The sequence below is a fragment of the Ursus americanus genome, chromosome 22 (assembly GCF_024610735.1).
Source record: "Ursus americanus isolate L20-20 chromosome 22, mUrsAme1.1.p, whole genome shotgun sequence".
NCBI classification, from domain to species: Eukaryota; Metazoa; Chordata; class Mammalia; order Carnivora; family Ursidae; genus Ursus; species Ursus americanus.
This window is the reverse complement of record NC_142148.1, coordinates 21112462-21129445: the sequence shown is the minus strand read 5'-3', so window position 1 is coordinate 21129445 and position 16984 is coordinate 21112462. Positions and strand designations below refer to the sequence as shown.

At 39.8% G+C, this 16984-nt stretch overlaps 1 protein-coding gene across 3 annotated transcripts in view; it reads left to right on the top strand.

Annotated features, from left to right (window-relative positions):
• CTNNBL1 (catenin beta like 1) overlaps positions 1 to 16984 on the top strand; it is a 155693-nt gene that overhangs the window by 61932 nt on the left and 76777 nt on the right. For all 3 annotated transcript variants that reach the window (XM_087853593.1, XM_087853592.1, XM_087853594.1), the window contains exons 7-10: positions 1148 to 1239; positions 9647 to 9719; positions 9956 to 10014; positions 11474 to 11622. In XM_087853593.1, the coding sequence (XP_087709719.1) occupies positions 1148 to 1239; positions 9647 to 9719; positions 9956 to 10014; positions 11474 to 11622 (373 nt within the window). The remainder of the gene's footprint in view (positions 1 to 1147; positions 1240 to 9646; positions 9720 to 9955; positions 10015 to 11473; positions 11623 to 16984) is intronic.

Genomic DNA, 16984 nt, shown 5'->3' with positions numbered 1-16984 from the left:
GAGGCAAGATGATTGGATTTGACTCTAGTGAGCAACAGGAAGCCATCTAAAGTGTAAGCAGAGGAATAAGATAAGGGCATCGGAGGTTAAAATGAATAAGTTGATTTTCCCAGAAAGTGTGAGAAAGTAACTTAGGGTATTGTGGTGATCTTCATCTCTTAGGGGTCTCATTGCTACTCCGCTAACATGCTTTGTATTCCACTCCCTGAGGGGGCTGCCCACTGAGTCTTTAACTTGCCACTGGCTGACACGGGCAGAGGAGTGAGGATGAATGTAAGAGGCATGGTGATTTCTTTATCCCTTTCTCCTTCAAAACTCAGGTCTGATGTGTTCTGGGCATTGGGCTTAGAGAACATGAAACTAACTGTAGTCCTTTATAATAGTAACGTATCCTGGTATATGGAGAGGAAGGGGTCCTGAAGGAAATGAAAGCATTGGATGTGTTAGAATGGAACTATAGGCGATTTTTTTAAAAAGTCCCCCTTTTTAGTGTCATGGTCATGTAATCACTTTTTTTCCTTTGGCCTCCTAAGTTTTAATTTTTCTATTAAGCAGCAATTTGGGTGTTGTAGGAGATAGCAGGACCAATTATATTTGCTTCTGAGTACCGGACAGTTACCTTGCCAGCATGGCCTTTCCCCTCTATGCACATTATTTTGTTCAGTTCAGAAGGTCATGCTTGTTTCCCTTGTACTATCCAGAGAAAGAGAACTGAAAGTGAATGAATCAGGAAGGGAACAGACTCCGAATTCACTTTTCCTGGGCTTCCTGCCTACTCCCCTATCTCTTCAATTACAGTCTCTGGGTCTCCAGTGCAATGAGGACTAAGAAGGCCTTCTTGGGCAGATATCCACCTTTCTCTGTGTTCTGCTCTGGTGTATATTCCTTATTAGCACAGAACATCTATCACATTCCTTTTGTGAATTTCATCATTTTCAGTTACGAGTTTTATTTGCAACATTACTTAAATTAAAAACAAACTATTGCATCTCCCTGGTTAATCTCATAATGACAACACAGCATCTGGCTGGGAGGAATACAGGAAGTGGGAAGAGGAATATGGTGTCTGTCATGGGAAGGAAAGCAGGCTTGTTGCAGATAGAAACAGAATTGCCCTCCCACATGACTGGTTTCTGTCTCCCTTTAGCTATTGTGGAAAACATGGCAGAGTTCCGGCCTGAGATGTGTACGGAGGCTGCCCAGCAGGGTCTTCTGCAGTGGCTGTTGAAGAGGCTGAAGGTCAGTTTGGCGTTGTGGGACTGCAGCTCGCACTGCTCTTTGCTCTGGGCCTGGCTGAAGCTGGCTCACCGGCACAGATGTTCGTCCCTTTTGCTGTGGGATCTAGTTGGGAATCTTTACTGAAGATCTCTTGCGTCTTTCTTTGCTTCACCTCTGTTTGTTTTAGAAGAAGAGGCTTTAAAAGTAGCCTTGAATACCTCTGAAAATATTAAAAACATTTTGTGAATACAAATAAATTCATATGGTACGGAACATATAAAACTGAAAGTAAAAGCTCCCCTCAGCAGATTCCTTCTAGTTACGCTTGCCAGAGGCAGCCGCTGTTAACGATATTTTACCTATCCTTCTGGAAGTTTTCTGTGTATCTAGGAGTGTGTGTGTTTTATAAACAGAATTGTACAATATTTTATTTTGCAAGCTGTTTTTTTCACTGAACTAATAGCTGCCTAGTACTCTGTTTTATGTATATACCAAAATTAATTTAATCATTCCCCCTTTTATAACATTTATTCACTACAGTATAACAGTTTTCCACCGTCTAAATAGTGCTGCAGTGAGTATTCTCATCTACACATACATGATTTTTTTCTTGCACACTTATTTTAGTTTATCTGTAGGATAAATTCCTAGAAATAGAATTGATAGAGATCGAAGGATATACACAATAACATTTTTGGTGGGTATTGCAGAGTTGTTCTGCACAAAGGCTGCCCCACTGATTTGAGAGTATCTGTTTCCCCTAGCAACATTGGGTACTATCAAACTTAAAATTTTGTTAATCTGCCAAATGAAAACTGGTATTTTATTTTATTTTGGAATTTTAAAATCAGGGAAGAATATTGGCTTCTACTTGTTTGTTAGCTATTTGAATTCATCTCTTTTAACTTGCTATTTATCTCCTTTGTTCATATTTATATTTCTGTTAGATTGTTTATTCTCTTTTCTTCTTAGTATAGCCCTTTTGACTATCTTTTTAACAATTAGTGCTGTCCCGTACAGTAAATGAGGAACGAGAGGCAAGAGCTTCTCTTAAAAGAGTAGTTTCAACCAAGGGTAAGATGGGAGGCAGTTCGGGACTGCTTGTATGCTACCGAGATGGTCAGCAAGCAGAGATTCCCAGCTTTTCTGTGAGACGGAGGCCTTTGTTCATAGCTAGAATGATTCTCTAAGTATTCATGGCTTTGCTGTGCTTCAGAGCGTCACAGAGATGCAGAAAGTTTGAGGTATATCAGGTCAGATTTACCCCCCACTGTCTTGGCAGGGCTCAGGAAGAATGTTCTGCCTAAGATAGCATATGCCCCACGATTACCCTTCTTTCTGACAATCTAAATCTTCCCCATCCTACTTATTTAACCATTTGTTCCCATGAAATCTATAACACAGACTTACATAGCATGACTTGAACTTACTCATATTCAGCTAGTCCAGATACTACTATCAGTGAGCATGGGCACATTTGCCTGGCAGGGTATAAACTCAGTGCGTAGTTGAATAAATTGCAACGCCCTTCATACACATACACACACACACACACACACACACACACACACACACATATACACATACACACACTCCTATACCCCTACCTTTTAGGGAAAAAATATATCAGGTCTGGTTAATTCATGCATTGTCATCTTTGCAACTTTCTTTTGACCTCCTCTCATGAGTCTTGATGTCCTTTGGTTTTAGGACTAGACTTGTTTCCCCGTGTAATTTTCAGTTTCTTTTTTCTTCAACATTCAACACATTTTTATTCTCCAAAGCCTTAAAACATTTTGGGAGTGAAGAGTGGAGGGGAGGAAAGTAGGACACAGAGTTGAGGGAATGGGAGAGAAGGCAGGGACCTGAGCTGTTGGCAGGATGGCCATAGGTGAGAGCTCCAACCTTAAAATATACAAAACAATCCGATAGCTTTTGTCTCTGAAGTCAAGACCAATTTCTTTCAGTTCTTGGAGACTTGATACTACTTCAGGGATCCTTCATTAAACCAGAATGTCAGGCCTCCTCTGCACTTGGAAGGGTGTTGAAACTTGACAGTCTTTTTTTGAATTGGTAACAGGAAGGGAAAGTGAGACCTTTGGGGGTTTGGCTTGGATGACATTACCCTAATGAGAGTAATAAAGAGTCCCACTTGATAGCCTAGCAAGCTAGTGACTCTCGCCTTTTAGGCACAGTGTTTATGTAATCCTCAGGGCATAAATAGCCATGTTACTGTCTCTAAAACAGCTTTTCAAGGTTTCGGGGTATCTAAACATTAAAATGCTATTTGGTTATTTTACTAGTAAGCAAGTGCCCCTAGAAAAATCCTGTGCTACCCAGATCATTAATGAGAATCCTGCTTAAGGGTGAGGCCAGCAAGAAGGCACGTTTTTAGAAACAATGCCTTGCTCTGTTTGTCTCATAGTCTGGGAAAGTGCTTGTTATAATTTTCACCATCATAAACATATTGAATCTGAGTGCTGGACCTAGTTCCTGACTTTCACCAGTGGAACTCTAAAAAATACAGATTTCCATGGGGCACCTGAGTGGCTCAGTCGGTTAGGCGTCTGCCTTTAGCTCAGGTCATGATCCCCAAGTCCCAGGGTCAAGCCCCAAGTCAGGCTCCCCGCTCAGTGGGGAGTCTCCTTCTCCCTCTGACCCTCCCCCATCTCATGCACACACACTCTCTCTCATTCTCTCTCTCTCTCTCTCAAATAAATAAAATCTAAAACAAAACCAGATTTCCAGACCCATTGTCTCAGTCTCTGTCTTTGATATATTTTAGAGAAGTTCCACCTATTGATTCTAATGGACAACCCGCACTAATATCCTCTGCTCTGGAGATGTGAGCATACTACGTTTTTATTCTGCACTACTCCTGCACTAGATTTAACACTCCGTTTTCAGTGTGCCATTCCCTGTTCAAGAACCTCTCCCTACACGATGCTGATGACCTCTCCATGAGATCCCACCTTCTCTGCCTACTTTCAGAGTCCCCTTATACCTGGTCTAGTCTGACTTTTTCATTTCTCCCTTTTTAAACATTGGCCTTATTACCTTTCAGACATCTTTTTTACCTACCACCTGCTCTGCAAAGGTCAGAATGATTTTGACCTCTGTATCTGTTGTTCATGCGCCCCCTTCCACCAGGAATGACTCCTGTCTTTCTTATATACTTCTCAGTTATACACAGCCTTCATTAACCAGTTTAAATCCCAACTCTTCCATGTAGCCACCATCATTTTTAGAACTGAAAGGAAATTTATAACTTCTATCGCCACTATATTGAGACCTATAGAGATTAAGTGCCTTGCCCAAATTCATACAGCTAGTTAGAGAAAGAGCTGGTGTTAAATCCAAGACTCCAGACTTTCTTTGCGCACCCTTTCCATAGCAGTACTTTGCCCCCAGCCCATACCACCCTCTTGCTTGTCTGAATATCAGCCATTTTACTCTTTCCATACTGGTTCTCTTGTGGGAGACAGCAGATCTGGGTTCTGACATGTACCTATAACTGTGTGACATTTATCCTCAGGAACCATTTTTTCTTCATCACTGGCAGACCTTCTTGGAATATGTGCATATTGTCCTTCTTTCAGTATCCTTCAACTCTTTATTATTTTTTTTTAAAGATTTTTTAATTTTATTATTTATTTGACAGAGAGAGACAGCCAGCGAGAGAGGGAACACAAGCAGGGGGAGTGGGAGAGGAAGAAGCAGGCTCCTAGCAGAGGAGCCTGATGTGGGGCTCTATCCCAGAACGCTGGAATCACGCCCTGAGCTGAAGGCAGACGCTTAACTGCGCCACCCAGGCGCCCCCCCTTCAACTCTTTAAAAGGAAGGACTGGTCTCCATTATTTTTGCATGTCCCAATTGTTCTCAAGGTGTGGTTCCCCTGGCAACACGTTAAAAATGCAAATTATTGAACCTACCCCTTGACCGGCTGACTCCACCCATCTTAGGGGGGCCGGCAATCAGTTTTAAGAAGGCTCTAGGTGACTTGGAGGCAGGGTAACATCTGAGAACAACCATCCTAGAATGCTTAATGTTTACGTTGCTTGTTAAGCCTTGCTGTTTAACTGATCGTCCCATATTTATTCAGTAATTCTTTGAGTAATTTTTCAGTGAGTGGCACCTTGATGAGTCCTCTTTTTGTGCTGTTAGCCTAGTAGTATATAGAGATACTCACGGATTTCTTCATCCACTAAATGAAATGTGACTAATTCGTGCTAATGAGGATGAAACCCATTGCAGACGATTGCATTAAATGGGTTAGCAGGTGAGCAGCTAACAGGAGTGTGAGCGAGACCATCACAGTTCATTTTTATGGGGAATACAAGCTTATTAGGATGTTGCTGTGTACTATTGAAAATAACACCAAAACCCAAAGTTTTATTTTTCCTTTTCTAAAGAAACAAAATTAAGATTCCCTTTGTTTCCCAATTAAATCAGCGTTTTAGAAACAGTTGCAACATTCAGCATATGAGCTAATGAATTGAGAATTGGCTATATAAGACTCCATGTACAACGGTTGATGGGAAGTTCTTAGCCTCCCCTGACCAGGAGCTGGGATTTTACAGGGCACAATCTGCTTCAGCACTTGTACAGAGCTGTAGATGTGTGTGAACCTGCCCCATGTGTTCCAGGTACCAGAGGTGAGCTGCAGAAATAACCCGCAGCTTCTGGCTGCGGGTGGGAGCATAATTGTTTTGTACTTTCCAAAAAAACAGCAGTTCCCAAAAAGGTGAAGTTTAATTTTATTCAAGGCTAGTACATGCTGAGTACAAACCTATGCTTGACTCTATAATTACTCTGACAGCTGAAAGATTTAGGATCACCAGGCTCCTGGATAGAAGAGAGCCCCCAGAAGCTTCAAGTCCCATTGGATCACTTTGCAAACTCCAAGAGACCATACCTACTAAATGAATTCTCCTTTCTCCGGATTTTGACTAAATATCCTTGTAATTTGGCAGTTTGATATTTTGTAAGCTAGGAGGCCATCATCTCTGGCTGAGATTTAAATAGAAATAAAACTTCCTTGGTGACTTTTTGTCTTTGGCTAGACGTGAAAGATTAGACTCCTTCCTTCCCACCGGGCCCACAGTTTCCTTTATTTCTTTTCCACAAGATTAAAATATTTGGTTGTCGTTATCATCACCTTTAAGTTTTCCCTATCTGATAGGAGTGTCATGTGTTGGCTGTTGACTATGTGGGAAGCGTTATCCTGGATACCTCACATATATTATTTCTGATCCTTACAACCTTCCAAGTGGGCACTGCTATCCTCAGTTTACTGACGTGGGAAGAATTCCACAGAGGGGAAGTGATTGCCCCAACCCCACTGGAAGTATGTGGCAAAGCCTGTGACAGTTGGGCCTGGGTATCTCCAAAACCTCCCCCTCTTGCCAAGGTATTTTCCAGCTGGTACCCCTTTCAGGCTCTGAAGCATTTTAGGGCTCACTGTTGGGGAGTTTTGGGGTCTAATCATTTTGACTTTCTGATTAGATTCCTCCTTCTTGCCAGTTTTTCAGAGGACCTATATTTTAACAGAAAAAGTGATGAAATTATGATTTTGATTTTTAAAAATTTACTTTGGGCAAATTGGAAACTCCTTGAAGTGTCACAGGAAAAGCTGGAGATTTCCTGGGGGAATCAGGAATTCGTAGTAGAGGGGAGCTAGCTGTTGGGTGCCTGTGATGTGTATACTGGTTAATTTAATCCAACTACCCCATGAGGAAATTATTACTTATTTTTACTCAACATACGAGAAATTGGGCAAGAGAGGCAGAGTAATTTGGCCAACATCACGTAGCTGGAAACCATTAGAGCTGAGATTCTCACCTGGATATCTGTGATTCCAGTCATGAGAAAAAGTCCTAGTACCTAATATGTGTTAGGTACTTCCATATTACCTTATTTAATTCTCATAGTAACTCTCCTGATGCTAGGCTATTATTTATTTTATTATGTTATTTTTATTAGGATGTTATTTTATTATTTGCTTTTTACAGGTAAGGCAACTCAAGACTAAGAAATGTTCCTTGGGTCATAGATGCCCACTCTCAGTTCATGGTGCCCTGGATGTCATAGGAATTTCATTTTTTTACAGTGCCCCTGTGCCAGAAAGGACCTAACAATCATGTTTATTAAGTAGTTAGGTCCAAGCAATTTAATATGTATTTATGTCCTAACAATTTAGTAGCCATTTGGAAAAGTAATACACATGAATTAAAAGAAAAAAATATTTTTATTTTATACTTAAAGACCACAGTTACTTACTAATAGATGTGTGTGCCTTTTGAGTGCTGCACAACTTCTAAAACCTTGGAATCCAGTTGAACACTACCACCCTCATTCCTGTTCCACACTGATTTTCACACAGTTCTTTTATTACAGCAACCACCAAAACCCAGCTTCACAAAGACAGGATGTCATCAAAAGAGTATACCTGGAGCTAGTAGTTAATGCAGTGCTCAACAGATGTCAAATGTCACTGTGCTTTCTTTGGAAATTTTCAAGCATCCTGCGGTGCCCCTGTGAATTGAATTTGACACCCCAGGTACCTCGGCACACAGTCTGGGAACTGCAGACTGTGTCACGTAGATAGTACGTGCTCATGGGTCAAACCTAGGTGCATCAATCCTAGGTTCATATTCTTTTTTTTTTTTTTTAACATGACTGTATTACTTATTAAAATTAATTTTAATTTAGTGTAATATTTTTAAATGCCGTAACAACGGACAAGGTTCACGTCTAATTCACCTGTGTGCTTTCATGTTTAGTTCTTTGCCTGCGTATAGCAGATGCCCAATAAATACTCGTTGAAAAAAAAGAGAAAATCTCCCCTTTATCTTGGAAATAGGATTTATAAAATCAAATAAAGGGCAAGAGGCATTGGCACCACAGAAAGGCTGTGATGTCTTTTGGCTTCTTTTAGTTAAGTGTATCTTGTTTCAAACAAGAACCCTGGTCCTTGAAAAGCTGCACGTAAGTGAAGTGGTGTGGCTTAAATCATTTAAAATACCAATACTTGTAATTTATTTGAGTAAGTTATTTTATTAGCAAATCCTTGATTCTGATAGAGATGCTTACCCCTTGGCGCTTATCTCTGTGTTTTGATTTTTATAAAACGCTTTCCTTTAAGTGAAACGCGTTACAGACTGTATTTAAACACTGGCTGTTAAACTGAATTTCTTGAAACAAGGCCTCAAGCTTGCCCAGGGAGCATACCTTGCAGTCAGTACACGTAAGACTTTGCATTAACAGATCTTTTAACCTAAGATGGTCAGCTTCCTGAAACCCTGTGGGGTGCACTTAGGCTTGACGAGAAAGACGTGCATAGAAAACTGAAAAGTTGCTGGGTGTTGCTTCATTAGGGGCCACTCTTCCTTAAGTACAAAATCAATGTCCAAACAGAACTGTGAAAAGCAGTAAGGTGATGGAGGTGTTAGCTCTAAGACGAACGCTTCCCTGTCCTTTCCAGGTACAGAAATGATTTGTCATTTCAAAAACCTGGATGGGTAGCAAGGCTGCTGCTGATTAACAGTTGTCGTCTATGTGCCTGCATTTTAAGGATCAGGGGACGGTAAATAAAAACACATCGATGAGGTTTGTTCCTCTCTGTGCACCTTTATCCAAAGGGGCCTTATTAATGGTGAGATATTTGAGTCTCGTTACCAAAGCAACAAATGTGGACAGCAATAAAAGATAGTCTCTGCAGTAGATATGTCCCCTCTGAAACACCAAGTAGCAGAGCATGCAGCAGGGGAAGAATTGTGGGTAGTAATTTGGGTGTTAAAATATTAATACATTTCTGCATTTTTAATGTGGTTTCCTTTTTAAATAGTAGGCAGATTATGGCACACGAGCAGATAGGTTTATGATTCCAAATTAAATTTTAAGAATTAAAAAAATCCAAAAGGAACTACTTTGTTATAAATACATTCAACTAATCTAAACAAGAACTTGCTTTCTTTTCACCTTCTCTGATCATCTGTCAGCTAATTTACAGCCTAACTTTATGATTGTAATATGTGAACAAAGCTTCATAATGGATTTTAGTCTTAAAATTTCAAAACTTTCAGTCATTCCTCTAGTTCACCTTTGATTATCTACTATGTGCTAGACAATAGCCCCTGGACTCAAAATGGGGAATCTGGGAAGGCTTCACTGAGGAGGTGACTTTCATACCTGGGCATTAGCAATGTGAGAGCCATTGTGTACATCTGCCATTTATGGTTTTACTATGTAGTATTTGAGTCTCATCTCTTGAGAGCAGAAGCAGAATTTTTTTTACCCTTAACCTATCTTTTTGCTTTCTAACATCTACTTCTCTCTAACTCAGATCCTAGTTCTTGTGAAAAATTCGTCCTGGGGAAGGAAGCAAGGCCCCTTAACGTTTTTTCTCATTTCTCCTATTTCCCCACAGGCAAAGATGCCTTTCGATGCCAACAAACTATATTGTAGTGAAGTGCTGGCCATATTGCTCCAGGACAATGATGGTGAGGCTCCCTCTCAGTATTGATATTCTGTTAGGATAGGAGCCAGGCTTGTTTCAGATCATGACAGCAAGCTCTCTTGCCTTTGGCATCCCCTTGCTCTCCCTCTCGCTCTCTGTGCAGCTTTTGTACTCTGTCAAGCTGTATTGATTTTGTTTGCTGATGTATCAGTGTTAGACGGCTGTAAAATCTGACAGTTAGCTTCATTTTTTTCTTCCTCTATTTTTTTCCCCTTTTAGAAAACAGGGAATTGCTTGGGGAGCTGGATGGAATCGATGTGCTTCTTCAGCAGTTATCCGTGAGTAATTCTTATGCTTCCTGTCTGCCATGAAGATACATGGCCTGCTTTAAATGGGAGGTGGAGCTGGAAATTGTGGGAAGAAATAGGCCATGTGATGCAAGCCATATGGAGTATGTTGGCAGGTTTGAGGTTACAGCCGAGCTACATAGTTTGCCTCCTTTTCTTAGTCATTTGTTCTTTATGACCAGATACCGCTGTATATCTGCTATGGATTTTCTCCGTCTTCTGATATTTGTCAATTCAGAAGAGGTGTGCTTCCTGCTTAACTATATATTCTTGGGCCAAGAATACCAAATTATTTCCACTTAACTCACTCCCAAGATTATTCACTTCCTTTCTTTCAATCTGCCAGTAAAATGGATTCTCTTCATTTAGAATCCAGATAAGCTCAAGGAGTACAAGTTCCAGTGCAGTAGGCTAGAGGTCACAGAGGAGGATAGGGAAGGATGTGGTTCTAGAGGCTGGAATATGAAATTAGAAAATGCCATTTTCTCATTGTAAGAAATATAAGTCTAGTTGAAATGTTCTGCTGGCATTCTGAAAATACTGTTAAGATTTCTTCTAACAAATCTCATCTGTGCTATTTCAAAACCAGGACTGAAAATAGATCATTTGGATAAAATCTTGAGTGTTGGGAGTGTCTGAGATGTCAGTTTGCACACAGCTGCCACCTTGGTGCCAGCAGCCTGAGTGGCTTGGCCTCCACCCCAAAAAATAGAGCTTTGAAATGTGAATCTGTTTCCAGTTTTCTGGGAAGGTGCTTAGTCCTGTTCCTGCAAGATTATTGATCATTTTGTAGTGGAGTCTATGGGTAGGCATACACTGTTAAAAGGCTTTCCTCTTAACATGCCGTATATCTCTGGCAGAGACAAAATGTCTGCTTTCAGCTGTTCCCATGACTTAGAGCCACAACTGCTGTGTGAGGCAGTTCAGTAGCCCCGATGCTTAGGAAACTCTTCCTTAGGTTGTGGCCCTTCCAGATTGTGGTTTCTTTTAGAAGGGGTGAAATGGGTCGTGGTTCGGCTGGGCAAGTAGAGGGTTTGGAGGTAGCAGCTGGCAAAGTTGTTTTCTGACCTGGAGATGGTGATTTCAGCTTTATATGCCTTTTATGGAATTTTCTGTATCTGTGTTATATTTCACAGTAAAGGGGTTTTGTTGCTTTGGGTTTTTGTTTTGTTTTTTTAAATCTGCCTCCTTGGAACTATCAGTCACTCATGGACCCATTGGTCACTTGAGTGTTTTGGGTTTTTGTTTGAACTGATAGCTGTCTAATACCCGTGACTCAGAAAGTCCAGTTTCTCTAACATGGAAGCTGCGGAGAATTTTGTTTGGTGAGCTTCTGCTTCCTCAGTTGTTGGGGTTATCAGGGCAGGCGGACTTTGGAAATTGTTGAATGCTGGCTGATGAAAAGATACTCTCTTATGGCTCTGTGCTTTCTGGTCTCTTTGCTTGATAGGTGTTTAAAAGACACAATCCCAGCACCGCGGAGGAGCAGGAGATGATGGAGAATCTGTTTGATTCACTCTGTTCCTGCCTAATGCTCAGTTCCAATCGTGAACGCTTCCTGAAGGGTGAGGGTCTGCAGCTGATGAATCTCATGCTCAGGTATGTCTCTTCTCTCCTAGTGCTCTGGGGTTTTTTGGCCAGCTCCTCACTGTTAGCCCAGATTCCAGAACATGTATCCATGGTCTTTTTGTCCATTGAGTTTCTTAAATATGAAAATCAGTAAGGCCTTTAGGGGTGTGTGTGCACACGCGTGTGTGTGTATGTGGTCTTCTCTCAAGTTAGAGTGGGTGAATAGAACGCATATTTTGGTCTGTTTGTGCCATGTTGTGTCAGTTATTGATATGACCGCTCCATTGAAGGGAAACATCTCTTTGCTCCTTCTCTTACTATGTTCTCTTACTAGACATGAAATCTAGTCATGATCTTCTAAACATACCCTGTGTTAATTTCTAAACTTTATATCACACGTAGACCTATCTATGCCATATGTTTGTCTGGATTTTTGTTGTTGACAGCAGAATATCATTTTTTATTTATAGATATTTTTCATTTTATATTATTTTCTGTGAATTGCACATGTGCTATGTAGCTAGCATAGGAGATATGAAAATGTACAAGACAGTTCTAGAACTTTTCTTTATACTACCATCCTTATAGATATTATTTATGCTCTAATTCCTTAAGGTATTTAAAATGGATATCGTGTTTAATATATTTCACAGAATCCTAATGCTGGGAGTAAATGGGAGGTACCTTGTGAATAGCTCTTGAGAAATCTGGCTTTTAGAAAGGGGAATAGAGAAATGTGGGAAGGGGGTGTGGTGACCAGAGTGTGGTGTGGGGTCAAGGGACCATTTTTTAAGCTGAGAGCGACTAGAGCGTGTTCATGTGGCTGAAAGACACTAATCATTATTATTCTTCATGAAATCGAGCTAGAGTCTGCACTCTTGAAACTTCTGTTCATGTATATGGGAAACTCTGTTAAACTAGTTCTTTGAAAAAAATTTTTATAAGTTCAATAAATATACCTATTAAATATAATCTAAAATATAGACATGCAAAACTGCTGTTAAAACGCTGATGAGGTACTATGTTAAGTGCTTCGCTTACAAAGAAATGAATAAGACAGGATTCTTGCCTAAGAAGCTAAAAAAAACAGCTCATGTCATGTAAACACAACCCAACCTTTGGTGTAGATTTCTCTCATTCTTTTTTTCTGTAACTATTCCCTTGTTTTTACCAGCTTTTTAGTCCTGTCACACATGTAATTTTCGATATTGTTTCTTTTTAAACTTAACATGGCATTTCCCATGCGGTTACATAATCTCTGTGAGTTTTCAATAACTGCATAATGGACTCTGAGGAAATATAGCTTACTTAGTATTCTGTTGGTGATATTGAGACTATTTCCATTGTTTTGATATTGTAGCAAATTCTACAATGACCATGTTTTTGTTTAAAACTATTTTTGTATTTAAGATTATCAAGGTATATGTTTCTAAAATATCTTCTCTTCAGGCTGTGTAGGGCTGCGGTCATAGTAGACCTCTTCATTTGGCCAGTGCATACCAGACCTTGAATTGATTGAAGATCTGCCTTTGTGGAATTGCTTTAAAAAAATCTATTTTAAAGTGCAGAGAGGGGCATTGGAATTATTCGGAGGCCTTTAGTGTTCAGCTGATTGTTGCTAGCTTTACTCTCTTGAGTCTTTTGTTTGTTTATCTCCTTTACCCTTCTAATTGCCTGTCCTTTTGTTGAAATGACCCACCTTCTCTCGAGTAAATAGCATATAAAGAAGATGCATTTGGCTTCCTGGGCCTTCTAACCTTAAAACTGTACTCTACAGGAGACTTTTCCCTAAGCTTCTTAAAGGTCTGAACTGCCAGTGTCTTTGGATGGTTGAACGCAAATATGAAGTGATGTATTCCTGTAGCATATGGCTTGGTAATGTGCAGCAGTGGGGAGCTGAATAAATAACCAGAAATATGGATTATTCAAACAGGAATGCTGAGATTCTGGAAGCCTAATTAAAAAGGTGCTCCAAAAGCCTTAGAAACTGTACCTCTGTAGGGTCTCCTAACTTCATTTTTGAATGCTGCAGTTACTGTTAGATTAATTCGTTTGCATTAACTAGCTATTTTAGCAGATTCAGCATTCCCTTTTTTCTCTTTCCCATGCTTCTTTGTTCTGTGTTATTTTTCTTCTTCGGACTCCCAAATGGAAAGTTTAATTGGGAGGGAATTTTTTTTTCCTACTAGATTCATCCTGATCTTCTAGCAAGAGCTGCCAAGTTGCACTCTGCCTAGAGAGACGCCCGTTCAATACTTGGAGGCTGTAGCACTAGAAGTTCAGGAGAATTCCTGGGGTTCCATTGCTCTTTACTGTGATTTAGGCTTTGAGCAGTCATGAAATGCCTGCTGAAAGGCGACAGTGTGGTCCAGCATGGAAGAGTGGGCTTTGGGAGTTGAGGTAAATGTGGGTTTGGAACATAGCTCTTTCACTTACTAGTGAATGTTTGGGGAGTTACTCTAACCTTTCTGACCTCTGACCGTCTGTTTTTCATCTGAAAAATGGGAGTAACAATGCCAAATTTGCAGGGATTTTGTGGAAATTAAGCTATGTAATGTGTCTGGGACAATTCTGCAACTATTAAAACACTAATAAAGTACCATGTTAACTTACTATGTTAAGTGCTAGGCTTAATACAGAGATGAAGAGGACAGGATTCTTGCCTTTGAGAAACTCAGTCGCTAGTGAGGGAGGTCAATGTTAAGTAACTGCAATATAATTTAATGTGTTAAATGAACTGTTCCTCTTAAGGATTTGCATGTCTGTGATTTTTTTTTTTTTTACATTTCTGATTACTGATAAACAAAGGTCATTAGCAAGATAGGCATTTACACACACATATTATCACACATAGACATATCCTACCCAATTTAATATTTATCAACTTTATTGAAGCATAATTTATTAATAATAAAACATGCCCACTTTAAGTGTACAGTTTTAATTTTGACAGATGTATCCGTCTTTGTTTTCAACACAATGAAGATATAAAATGGTAATGTCCCATAGAAATGTAATACAAGCAAGGTATATAGTTTTATATTTTGCAATAGCATGGTAAAAAGGTTAAAAGAAACAAAATTAATTTTAGTAATACATTTTATTTAATCGAGTATAATAAAAATCATCTCAACAGGTAGCCAATAAAAAAATATTATTGAGCCATTTTACTTTTTTTCCTACGAAGTCTTTGAAATCCAATGCATATTTATATCTCAATTCAGTGCTAAACTTTTATAAAGTACTTGCTTTGTATCTAGATTTCATAAAATTTACAGTTGAAAAGCAGATTCCCCTACCTAAGTTTCTCCAAACATACTTAAAATGTTTCCTAATAACTGAACCAAGTATCAGTTTTTAAATTTAAATTTATTTAGTCTGTGTTTTGTTTAGCCTGTGTCAACAGATTGTTTTTGAGATTCATTCACTTTGCGTGTATCAGTAATTTGGTTCTTGTTCACTTTTAGCAGTATTCCATTATATTTCTGCATTCCAGTGTATCCGTTTAACTTATTCACCTATTGATAAACAGTTGGGTTGTTACCAGTGTCTTGCTATTATTAATAAAGCTACTTAAAAGTCTTTAGATAAACATATATTTTCATTTCTCTAGGGTAAAAACCTAGGAGTGGAATGACTAGGTCATATTGGAAATGTAGGTTCACTGTTGGAAACTACCAAGCTGTTTTCCAAAGTGGTTGTATCATTTTCTGTTCCCCACCTTCCCCCCACCCCAGCAAGGTATGAGAATTCCAGCATATTCTCCTCAACACTTGATGATTAGGCTAAATTTCTTTAAGAATCTTCCCCCTCTGTCACTTCCTCAGTCCTGTCCTTACACCCACCCACCCACTCCCAAATGTTGAGGTTAGGTTCTAGCATCCTGCGCTTTCCACTGTGGGAGCATTTACCATCCTGTGTGGTTGGCATGTTTGTCTCTGACTTACTGTAAGACTTCTGAGAACAGAAACCAGGTCTTCTTCCTCTTTTATCTCCAGTACCTAGCAATAGATACACATTAGGTTCCCAGTAAATATTTTCTAAATGAATGAGAAAAGGATCTGAGAAACATTTTTGCTGTTTTAAATCATTGGGTTATAGAATTTCTAGCAAATCCCATTCGTAGACTCAAAGAATGAGGAGTGATTTATTAAAAACCATACAGGTGAGAGCTCAGTCTTCTGCCTAGATGTATTTAGTCCTAGTTTTCCCTGTCAGATTTTTAAAAAAAAAAAAAAAACACATTTATTTATTTATTTATTTATTTATTTATTTATTTATTTATTTATTTATTTATTTTAGGGAGAGAGAGCGCACGCGTGTACAGGGGGAGGGGTATGGGGAGAGGGAGGGAGGGAGAGAGAATCCTCAAGCTGACTCCAGGCTCAGCACAGAGCCGGATGGAGGGCTCAATCCCAAGACCCTGAGATCATAACCTGAGCCAAAATCAGGAGTCAGTTGCTCAACCGACTGAGCCACCCAGGCACCCTTCCCTGTCAGATCAGGTTATGAACCTGATCTTCAAGGCTCTGGGGAAGGCAGGCATCAGCTGCTGTCCTGGGCTGCCTGCCCTGTTTGGCCTGTGCTCGTGCTGTGCTGCAGAGCAGAAGCCAACACAAGTTTCCACACTTCAGTTTGTCCCCCTTTGGGACACTTAACCTCTCAACGCTCTTCCTCCATCATCCTCCAAAATATTTCAGGGTTATGGTTTAGGCATTCATTTCTTACAACCTTTCTACTTAACGTCCAGAGAATTCCTTCATACAGCATTTGTTTATAGGGACTGTAAGGAGGGCTACTACCTCTTTGCCTTTGCCGGACAGGCCTTTCTCCTCTGCTTTACCCTCCTACCCAGGTGTTAGTTTAGTTGTCAGGTGACTTTTTTTTTCACTCCTGTGTTAAGAGTGTTTGGATTTTACAGTACTCAACAGAATCAATAAGAAAAAAAAAAGCTTTCCATTTTTTGTTTTTCCTCTGTCAAAGGACAGATGAAGACATTTTGGAAAAGCAGAAAAGATTGTTGAGGTGATATTTAAAAATGGAACTCATGCTATGGAAAAAGCAGCAGATAGCCATCCTAACATCTAGGACCCCCCCCCCCAAAAAAAAGGAATTTCTTATTTAGTCATAGTGTTTTGATAAGGAAAGAGAAAAGATGGGATGAGGGAAGAAGGCACAGAACCTCTTGGACGGTATATACTGTGTATATATGGTATATACTCCCCTGATAGAGAAAATACTGCTCCTTGTGGGTCCTCATTCTTTTGCTTTGAGTGTCAAGAGTTATGGTACAAAGAGGATGTTTGCATGGTCTTTGGCTAGCAGCTGAAGTGTTAAGATACGACTATGAACCAAGTGCTATTTTTGTAGTCAAGGGTAGTGGAGAGAAAAA